At 40.7% G+C, this 11,128-nt stretch overlaps 1 protein-coding gene across 1 annotated transcript in view; it reads left to right on the forward strand.

Moving 5' to 3' along the window:
* LOC309654733 (cyclin-Y-like) overlaps positions 1–10,817 on the forward strand; it is a gene marked incomplete at its 5' end in the record, with an annotated part of 74,609 nt that extends 63,792 nt beyond the window's left edge. The window contains one exon of the mRNA XM_082449145.1: positions 10,530–10,817. Coding sequence (XP_082305271.1) covers positions 10,530–10,607 — 78 coding nt within the window. The 3' untranslated portion in view covers positions 10,608–10,817. The remainder of the gene's footprint in view (positions 1–10,529) is intronic.
* Between the last annotated feature and the right edge of the window lie 311 nt (positions 10,818–11,128).

Consider the following 11,128-nt stretch of genomic DNA (forward strand, 5'->3'; position numbering starts at 1 on the left):
CCCATTTTTGTTTTAGAAAAACTAAACTCCGTAGGAATCAGAAATTCTAAGGCTTCAGAAATATTAGCTGATTCAGTGATTCAGCAGAAAATGATCTCGAGTTTTCAAAAATGCAAAGACTCAGCTGTTAGTTGGTCTTTTTATGGATTTCTTTCTCTTCTCCTCCTAATCAGAATTCCCTCTATGGTTTGTTGAATGTAGAAAGTCATCTTTCTTCTGTTGGTACCCTGTTCATAGATGGCCATCCTCCAGAACATTCAACTGCAGAGAAACAGCAGGTCATACCTGGAGATAAGATTCTAAGCACAGCAGGGAAGGCAAATCCCCCATATTAAGAACCAGCCTGGGCTCTGCCTCACGGTGACCACAGATAGGAGGGGCTTGGTTCCAAAAGCAACATAGAGGGTGAAAAGTTTCTTTTGATTTTCTTCAGCAGGAAGTGTCAAATAGTGGAGTTTAGAATTACACTATATAAATTTACTAGAATTGGGTAAAAACCAACTGACATTTGAAAATTGAGGCTGAAAATAGTTGATTTTGGCTTTTAATTGGCATTTAAATTTTTTTTCTTTATTCTTTTGAGAGAAGATGAAAGCTTTGATGGTGTGGAATGTGGAAATTTGGGGGAAATATATTAAGCTTGCAGGAGAAAAGCAGACAAAAAGTTCAGAGCTTTCAAAAATCATGTTATAAGCTATTGGGGGTGAGATTAAAACCATTTACATAAAATCATTAAACATTTACTTTTAATTGAGAGAATAGAAGAATCGCATTTAAATTTTACTATTAAATTAAATGGCTACTTGGCAATCTTTGAGAGCAGAAGAGGCTTAGGAAGCCAATTAGTGTATAAAAGGCAATGATGGGTCAGCGAAAAGAAACTAGAATCATTTATCAACATTCTGGCCAAATAATGATTTTTCTTTTGTATATAAAGCAGCTGTTTTTTAAGGGAGGGGAAATAGCTTTAGCAGTGACATAAATAATGTAGGAAACTTTCTAGAGGGATTTCTGAAAAGATGTCTGGTTACTGACTAGCCCAAACAAGTTGAAGGCATGAATCTAACTCAGAGGAGGGGATTTTACAAAACATCAGCTACCTGGTGAGACAGGAGACTATCAATATATTGTAAGTCGTGAATTTAAGAAACTTTGGCAAAATTATGTTTCAGTGGATTTTAATTTAAAGGTCCAACCTAAAACTCTTGATCCAAGAGTGTGCCTAACATATACCAAAAAAATGATACGTTCCGGAGGTTAAACAGAGAACTCTTTAGTAACTAATAAAATGTCTCAGGCATTATATAAAAGCGTCTTTCAGGGAAACGATCCAAGTCTATATTATTAGAGAATATTAAACTCTATCTAGTAATATTGGGGTTTCTTGCTATTTTAGAATCTGTCTTTCAAAGGATTATGTCTTGAGTCGCCCAACCATAGACGGATGGAAAGGTAGAGGTTAACCGGTCTTGCTTCAATCTCTGTTAGAAGTAAAATGGGTGAGATTACTTTTATATCCTTCCATAATAATAATAAACTCCATTAAAGAGCTTCCATTGTCTCCACCAACAGGAAAAGGACTTTGTCAGGAGGAAGTACTCCTTGCTGTGTCTGCTGTAATGAGGCTAAGTTGTAAATGGATGGAGGTGACTGAGGCAAACAGGTGCCACTAGCCAGGAATCAGATTCCCACTTGACATGCAGCTGCCATTTTGGAAAATGGCAGCTGCACTGTCATTTAATTTGATAATTATTGTAAAATATGTTTTAAAAATCAATCACTGATTTTTTTTTTCCTCATTCACACTGAAATATTGGCCAGATGCTGAAACTCTTATGAGATAGGATGCATTGTGCATGAGTTTGGGAACTTTCAGGGGAATAAAGACTGCCTGAGTAAAACTGGCAGAGCCAAGAAGGACACAGCTAATCTCACATATCAATACATCTGGAAGCAGGGAGTTCCATCATTGGTTCACACTGGGACAGTGGTGTTAGGCCTGCAGGTCTGCTCTGGTCTCTTGGCTTCCCCTTGGGTGGTATGGGGCCTCCCACTGCTGAATCATCACCTTTCACAGGACAACAGCCAAGGCTGGAAGAGTGGCAGGACCTCCCACTATTAGAGAAGAAAATCCTTCCCTTTAGGTCACACTGGTCTAAACCTGTCACACCACTCGTAGCTGCAAGGAAGGCTCTGCAGGGGAGGGTCTGGTGGGCAGCCCATGGTGGACAGGCTCTCGTGGCACAAAAGCCACAGAGGGGAGAAGGGCCTTTGAGCAGACACAGCAGTCAGCCACATGTTACTATTTGAAATGAACTTTCAAGCAATATCATTTACCAACACACCTAGTCTTCCAGAGTATTTTGTTCAGGGCTATGAATTAAGTATGATCTAGATCCAAGAAAACCTTGATATCTGCGTTTTTTTTTTTCCTTTTGAAGTACTCTGTACAATGGTGTGAATTAAATGTCAAACAGTTTACTACTTGTTTTATGTATAATGTGTATAAACTGTGTAGTGTAACTCCTTAGTTCCTTTTTGTTAAGCCCCTCCCCTCCCTTTTGGAGACTTCCTTAAAAACATGAATACAATTCTGGAACTTTAGTGGTTTTTTTTTTCTTTTGAGTCTTATATCATGTAACTTTTCTGATATTGACAAACTTAAATAATATGGGAGAAACTGTGTTGAATCCCATTTCTGAAGGGCTTATGGATGTGAAAGAACCTTTGTATCAAAAAAATTTTGGTGCAAGAGCTTACTTCTGGTAACGCTGATCCATTTAAAATGGTGGTCTGAAACGATAAAAAAATTTACATTAGTAGTACAAATGGTAATTATCCGGACCCTGAGGGCATGGAGGTGGTGGAGAAAACAATGACATTTCTTTCTATTTTATCTTTGACCCGATCCAGGTAAACAGATGTAATTTTTATTCAAGAGGTGACAGCACTTGATTTTTCTTTTTTTTCTGGTATGTGTCTTGCTGGCTCTTAGAAGCACATGCTCTTATATAGCTTTAACCTTACAGTTTATAATAAGTTTAACAACTTAGATAAAATAAGAAAAAATTGATACATCAGTGTGCTGTCTATTGCCATAATATCACATCATTAATATGAACTCCTGGTGTGCTTTTTCAAAACAGAATCCAGTAGGGTTCAGTTTGAAAAATCCTAGTCTAGAATGTGTTCAAAATACACCGTTAAGTGAAATAAAGCAGGATATAGAACTATATGGTATGAGTACAATTATATTGTTATATATGAATAGAAAAAAGACTAGAAGGAAATTCATCAAAATGTTTCCTATAGTTGTATTTGAATTGGGTTAACTAGGAGTCATTTTTATTTTCTTTTTTTATAATGATCTGAATTTTATGCTGAGAAAAAATTATCTTGACTTAGCACTTAGCACTTATTATGTATTCTTTTCTGCTGTTCTTTATTTTCTGTATTTTGTGTTTCCTCCTTATACGGATCAAAATGACCAAAGAGCAAGGACTAGATCTTTGTTATCTCTTTTTCCTCACACAGATGCTGTACAATTAGGAGCATATGCTGTCAAAATATGTTGCAGCTGATTCACAGATTGACTTATTGTCCGTCCTTTTGGTTGGATGCTCTAATCTCAGTGCCCCAGAGCTGTCCTTCTGATTGAGAATGGTGGTTTTGAATGGGATGTGGGGGAGGAAAGAGGAAGGGAGTTTGTCATTGGAGGGCCACAGAATTGGCATTAGCAGTAGAATTCTAGATGATGCCAGCTTTGCCTGTCTTTGGAACAATGTCCATTTTTGCCCTAGGCTGATCCAGCCTGTTGTCCATGACATGAGGTCATCTCCGTGGTATTTACTTACTGAGATAACCTATCTCAATAAGCATTTCTATCTGAGCATAAACTATCTGAGCATTTCTGTTTACTGGTTATGGATAAAGTAAGTTACTGTAGAAGAGCGTGTGCACCAGTGGAGGAGATGAACTTTGGATCAGGCAGCCCTGGGGAATTACAGCTCTGTTATTCCCTACCTGTGTGGACGGGTAACCTACAGCCTCTGAGCTTCACTTCCTTGTGCATAAAGTATGGAATGACAAATACAAGAGTCCTCACAGGTCGTGAGGGTTAGATGAGCTAAAAGCTAAAAGCTTGGTGCAGCACAATGTCTGGACTTTGATGCATGAATTGAGCTTCGAAAGAGTTTACTCTGAATGTGCAGAGTGATAGGAAATGTATCTATGACCACAGAAGTGACCACAGAATGAAATTATCCTCATCTTTTTCCAGAAATTTTTTTTCATTCATAAATTCGATAAATATTTATTTAGTACCAATTGTTCTGGTTGCTACTTTTTTTCTTTAGTTTTAATTTAATTTAATTTTTTTATTGAAGTATAGTTGATTTATGGTGTTGTGTTTCAGATATACAGCAAAGTGATTCAGTTATACATATATCCACTCTTTTTTAGATTCTTTTCCCGTATAGGTTATCACAGATTATTGAGTAGAGTTCCCTGTGCTCTACGGTAGGTCCTTGTTGTTTATCTATTTTATATATAGTAGTGTGTGTATGTTAATCCCAACCTCCTAATTTATCCCTGTTCTGGTTACTCTAGATGCATAACAGTGACCCCAAAACTTGGTGGCTTAAAACAACCATTTTCTTTTGCTCACAATTTGGAGGGTCAGGAATTTAGCTTGTCTAGGCATATGCTTGGGATCTCTCCTGTGGTTGCAGGCAAATATCCGCAGGACAGAAGGCTCAGCTGGGTTAGGACCACTCTGGCCAACGACTCGCGTGGCTGCCTGTTGAAGCTGCCAACCGGAGCGCCACCTGGTGGCAGCTTCCCAGTAGATGGACTCCATATGTGATGGGCCATTTCCCAGCGTGAGCATCTTAAGAGAACCAGGTGGAAACTGCACGACTCTTTTTGTGACTTAGCTGCAGCACGTCTGCTGTACTCTGAAGGTTGGAGCTGTAAAGCCAGCTCAGCTTCAAGGCCTTCCTCAAAATGGAAGGAATGGCAAACATTTTCGGGGTCGTATTTAAAAACTGTCACAGCAACTAAGCGTCGGGTCCTGTATGAAGTGTCAGGGCTGTAAGGATGGATACGGCATTGTATTGGTGGGGGCTCTCCAGAGAAACAGAACCAGTGGGATATAAATGGCTTATTATGAGGAATTGGCTCCTGTGATTATGGAAGCTGAGAAGTTCCACGATTTGTCATCTGCAAGCTGGAGGCCCAGGAGGCCAGTGGTGTAGTTCAGTCCAAGTCTGAAGGCCTGAGAACCAGGGGAACCGATGGTGTGAGTCCCAGTGTGAGGGCAGAAGATCAATGTCTCAGCTCACACAGTCAGGCAGAGAAGGGGCGAATGCTCCCTTCCTCTGACTTTTGTTCTATTCGTGCCCTCAATGGATTGCATGAGACCCACTCACATCGGGGAGGGCACTCTGCTTTACCGAGTCCACTGATTCAAATGCTGGTCTCATCCAGAGACACCCTCGCAGACACAGCCATAAATAACGTTGAGGCAAAAATCTGAGCACCTCATGATCTTGTCAAGTCTGCACATAAACTTAACCATCACAGACATTCTCCTTCACAGGCAACACACACGGGTCAGCTACAGATACACAACCACAATGCCTTTAGGTGAAAGTATTTACAAAATACACAGAAATAATATTAGGGAACGACGAAATGTGCCCAAGAGAGCTGGAAAGGCCTTCGCCGAGTTTTTGACGAGTGGTCAGGAGTTTGCTTATTTGAGGGAACGCAAAAAGTTCGAAGCAGGTGACAAAGCACTTACAGATCTCAACGATGATAATCGCCTTTGCATTGCTTACATTTGTTCGTGGAACAGCAAGAGCCATCCTTGAACAGAAGCATATTTATTTGTATTCAGTCAGTTATGACTGACACAATGTGCACCTGTGGTGACGTTACATCTGGGCCTAGAGTTCAGTGTGTTTTACTAAGTTTTCAGCTTCTAGTAACAGGATGCTTGCCAAAGTGGCCCGGAAGACACGCTGTCTCACATCGCCAGGATCCGGAAAGGGGGTGGCTGCCGAACTGATTGATGCTGTGACTCCGTGATGCCATCAAAATCCGGGTCCTTTCCACCTCCTTGCTCTGTCCCCCTCCTGGTTCCAAAGTAGTTACAGATCAAAGCTCATGTTTTCATATACCAATATCGAAAGGCAGAAAGAGGGACATTCCTCTCCCTGTGTCTCTGCAAGAGCCAAGAAGGCTTTCCTGGAAGGGACTTCCTCCTACTCCTCATGGGTCAGAGCTGGGTGACAGGCCATGTCAACTGAGCCCTGGCCTGGCCAAGGAGGGACATTTGAGCAAAACTGGGGCTTTGCCAGCGAGGGAAGGGGTAGGGGAGTAGGCTTGGGTGGGTGACCAGGGGTGTCTGCTGGAACCTGAGGCCTGTCGTAGCTGACATAAGAGGCCAGTGTCTCTTTAAGTCTAAGGCCTGCTGCCCAAGGTCAGATACTGATAGCCTGGTCATCTCTGGAGAAGATGCTTATGCCCTTTGTGAGTTAATTGTCAGCAAAGCTGGAGCCCTTTCTCCTCCTTCTCCCAAAGCCTCAGGCAGGTAGGATCTGTCAATAAGGTTCTGGTTGTTTATTTCACGAACAGTGCATTTTGCTTGAGCATATAGTGTGTTCTGCATTCAGAAATCCAGTTGCCTTCAGGGCCCGTCGGCCAGGCTGGGGAACCACTCTGTCTGGCAGGACGAGCTGGGTGGTTTGTAGTGTTTGCTCACGTCCTGGTCTCACCACGAACTCCCTCCAGGGTAATTACTTGGAGGAACACCTTACTAAACAGCTGGGAAGCATGACTATTAAGGAACTGCCAGAAATGAAAATTTATTTCTCACCTGTGCGGTTTCCAGAGCCTCGTGGCACTGAGCATTGAGTGGCTTCCAGTAACCTGTGGAGAGCACAGAATCCAGGGGGCCAGATGGTGTTTCGGGCTGTGGTTGTGCTGACTCGCTGCCTCTAGGGCTCCAAAGAAACCACCTTCTAGAGAATTACACCCCCATCAAAGTACTAGTTTACTTGTTCTTCATCTTTTCTATTGCATTTTGTGTCTTTACTCACTTTCGGTACATTATTCTTCTCTTGACATCACTCCCAGTTCTCAGGAAGACCCTTGTGGCATAATGATGGAGCACACCTCTGGTAACGATCTTGGTAGTTGCCTTTCTGCTGTAGATGCTGGTTCAAGAGGTTCCTTACTCACCAAATCCTGGCTACAAGCCTTTGTGTGGGAAGTGGTTCCTGACCTGCTGGGACAGGCTTCTCTATGGGAAGAAGTGGCCCAGATTCACCGAGGTGACTTTTTACATCACACTTTAGCCCTCACTCCCATTCACAAGTCTCTGCCTCGGCAACTGTCACTCTTGGGAAAGAATCTTTTCTTCAGATATGTTGGCTTTGTCAGGTACTGCTCCTTTGTGGGCTAAAAAGGAAAGATTCCTATTTTTACCTGTTAGTCTATTACCCTGTTGATTATTAAATCATTATGTTTCCAGTGGGATCCATGTGGTCTCTGATTTCCTATTTCAAAAAATGTCTGTCTCCACTGTGGCACTTCATTTTGTGATGTCTTGTCCTCCAGTCTTAAAATAAATAGAACAGAAAGATTCACTTTATGTTGTATCTGTCAAAAATCTGAAAGGATTCATTTTCTATTAGGATTCTATTGGAGTTCGGTTGCCTTGTGGTAATAAAAGACCAAGGTTTCTGCTGGAAGGTAATTCATTGAGATTACACATCCTAATTTTTTTGATTAGAGTAAAAAAATGTAGGTATCACGAAGCAGAGTGAATCCCAACCTATAATTCATAATTGCACAATGATGAATGTGAGTCTTGTTCCTAGATCCCCCAAGTGAGCCATAGAAGCTGTGCTTAGAAAACAAAGTTCAAATTCTATGCTAATAGTTACTACAGGGAATAGTCCCTTTGCTTAAGAATAGAAGTGACCAGAATAAGGATGGAAAGTAGTTTGATCTATGTTACATTGGTGATGTATCGGAGGGTAGTGAGAGGAGCCTGGACGGGCAAGGTCAGAGTAGAATAATAATGTTAACTACTATTTTTAGCATGCCTTTGATGTGTGAGGCTCTGGGCTTGACCTTTTTCATCATTTGGGACGTTTTGGCAACTAGCAGCAGTTAACTCTACAAAAACTGGCTTACGCAAGATGGAAATTTGTTATCTCCCGCAGCAAGAAGTACAGAAGTAGAGTAGATTCCCAGGTTGGTTGGTACAGATTGTCAAAAATATTATCAAGTGTTCAGGTGCTTTCTGTTTCTTGGTCCTGCCTCCCTGAGGGTGTTGGCAGTGGTGACCTCAGAGTGAGAAGATGGCTTCATATCCAGAGACAACATCCCAATGAGGTACAACAAACAAACAAACAGCGGGGCTATTTCATTCCTTTTCTCTTTCTTAGGAGAAGGACACACTTCCAGAAGTCTCCTGGAAGACTTCACTGGTTGTATTGGGCTGAATCCCCACTCTTAAACCATTGATAAAAGGAATGGGATTACCACACTTGGCTTAAAGAAATCTCCTGGAGCTCAGAAGGTGCCTGGCTGGGTGGAGGAGGGTGAAAGCTGAATACAGTTAGGGTTTATAAGAAAGAAAGAAGGAAAGTGGGGATGGATGTTGGCACGGCAACCAAAACTCTGCTACATGACTGTATCCATCTCTATCTTTCTCATGTCTAAGCCTCATGGAAAATCTGCAGGATAGATATGAATACTAAAAGTCATGTTTTCCAGATGGGGCTCATTTCAGTATCATGTATGCTATTACAGAGTTTTTAAACAGTGGCATTCTTTCTTCCAAGTGAATCTTGCACCAAACTACAACATATAAACAGATAAAAATATATATATATATGTTCAGATGATGAAATGGACAAGAAACTCAATTTTAAAACTCCAATAAAGCTTTTGAACACAAAAATTTGAAAATATCAGTTATGGGTGATATTTGTGGCATCGTATGCGCAGTTAAGTTCAGAAAAAGACCAGTGCTGACCTACACCTTTCCTAACCAATGTCTCAGAAGAAGGTTAGATGCACGCACGGAAATGACAAGAGCAGCTTCCTTCAGCACGCTGCACGTAAATGCTGATCTCACAGCACAATTGCTGTGTTGAGGGGTTTCATTGCATTACAATTGTATAATATCATAATTTGGGGGACGGTCTTTTCTGATATTTCCTTCTTTGTGAAGCATCTCCATTGGCACAGTGCCCCTGGCTGCTCCCCACCTGCTCGCTTCCTCCTACTTACTTAGCTGTGACTCCGGAGGCCGTGGGTGTGCACTGCCCAGCCATCCCTCTCTCCTCCGCCCTGTTACCCCTCTGGCCAGCTCTGTGCCTGCAGAGAGAGCCCCGCTTCTCCCTGGGACAGCCAGCGGCCCCCGGGATGAGTCTGCTTGGTGCCAGCATTCAGTATTAGGAAACAGCCCATAAATAAAAGCATTTTCTAATATCACCTTTATTGGTTATAAAGGTGTATTTTATCCTCCATTGGCTGCCTCATACCTTAGTTTTCAATTTTTTTGTAATCCAGGGAGTAATATAGTTTCTGTTTATCCCCCCACCTACCACCCTTGTCATAATACTTTGATTTGCTTTCTTTTTTTTTAAATTTGTTTTTTACTTTTTAGATTTTTAAATTTTATTTCTTTTTAAAATTGAAGTATAGGTGATTTACAATGTTGTGTTAGTTTTTGGTGTACAGCAAAATGATTCACTTATACATATATATATTCTTTTCCATTATAGGTTATTACAAGATATTGCATATAGTTCCCTGTGCCCTACAGTAGGGCCTAGTTGTTTATCTATTTTATATTTAATAAAACTCCAAACTCCTAATTTATCCCTCCCCTCTTTCCCCTGTACTTTGATATGCTTTCTTTTATAAAACAAAAACATTGTGTTATGCAATATTTCAAACGTATAGAAAATACAGAAAATGCAACAAATACACAAGCCATATTTAATGTGTTATATTTTGATGTGATTGTTTCAGATCTCTTTTCTTTAAATAACTAAAACTTTACAAATATGGCTAAAATTCCACACCTCATCCCTCTTTCTTCCTAGAAGTAAACACTGTCCTAAAGAAGCTGTGACTTGAACCCTTGGATGGTTTTGCACCAATAGTATATATAGTAGTATTGTTTTCAATGATTTTTAAATATTTTACAAGTGGTATTGTATCTGTCCTTTTATAAGTAGCTTTATAAACTCAACATTATATTGCTTAACTATGATCTGCTTAGTTTTTGAGCTGATCATGTATCCATTGTATGAACGAGCCACTTTATTATTTACTGCACTAGAGACCAGGGTTTGGTGATTTTCACTAGCGTACTTAATGCTGTAGTGAACATCTTTGTGTATGTCCCCTTGTGCACGTGTCCAGGAGTTTCTCTAAAGAAGATACCTAAATTTGTAAAGTATAAATGGAATGGCTGAAGGGTAGATTCTGCTTAATTTCAGATTGACGAGGAATTGCCAATGCTCTTCATGGTGGGTGAGCCAACTCACACGCCACAGAAAGCATACAGGAGCTGCTGACCCTCACAGCCTCACCAACCCCTGGGAGACGAGTCTCTACCAGTCACGTGAGTTTACAAAAGGAGCTCATTGTTTTAATCTGCATTTCTGATTACTAATGGGATTAAATGCATTTTTACATGGTTTTTTGACCATTTGGGCTACCATTTCTGCAAGTTACCTCTTCTTATTCTTTGTCCATTTTTTGTTTTCTCCTGCACTGATTTGTCGTTTTTTTTTAATAAACAATTATTTTATTGTAAATACAGTCATCCTGGACCAGGGCTCGAACCAGTGTCCCCTGGGTTGGCAGGCGGATTCTTAACCACTGCGCCACCAGGGAAGCCCCAGATTTGTCATTTTTGTTTTGAATTGGGGAAGTCCTAAAAATATCTTGGATATTCATTTTCTGTGCTTTCAAGAGGTTTTCTCTGCTGAGTGTGTGGTTTATCTTTTTGTTTTGTTTACTGTATCTTTGGTAATAGATTGTGTGGTCATAATATATAGCTATATATAATAGATATAATAGAGTCTTAAAACTT

This window comes from Balaenoptera physalus (assembly GCF_965194825.1).
Source record: "Balaenoptera physalus genome assembly, chromosome: 2".
NCBI classification, from domain to species: domain Eukaryota; kingdom Metazoa; phylum Chordata; class Mammalia; order Artiodactyla; family Balaenopteridae; genus Balaenoptera; species Balaenoptera physalus.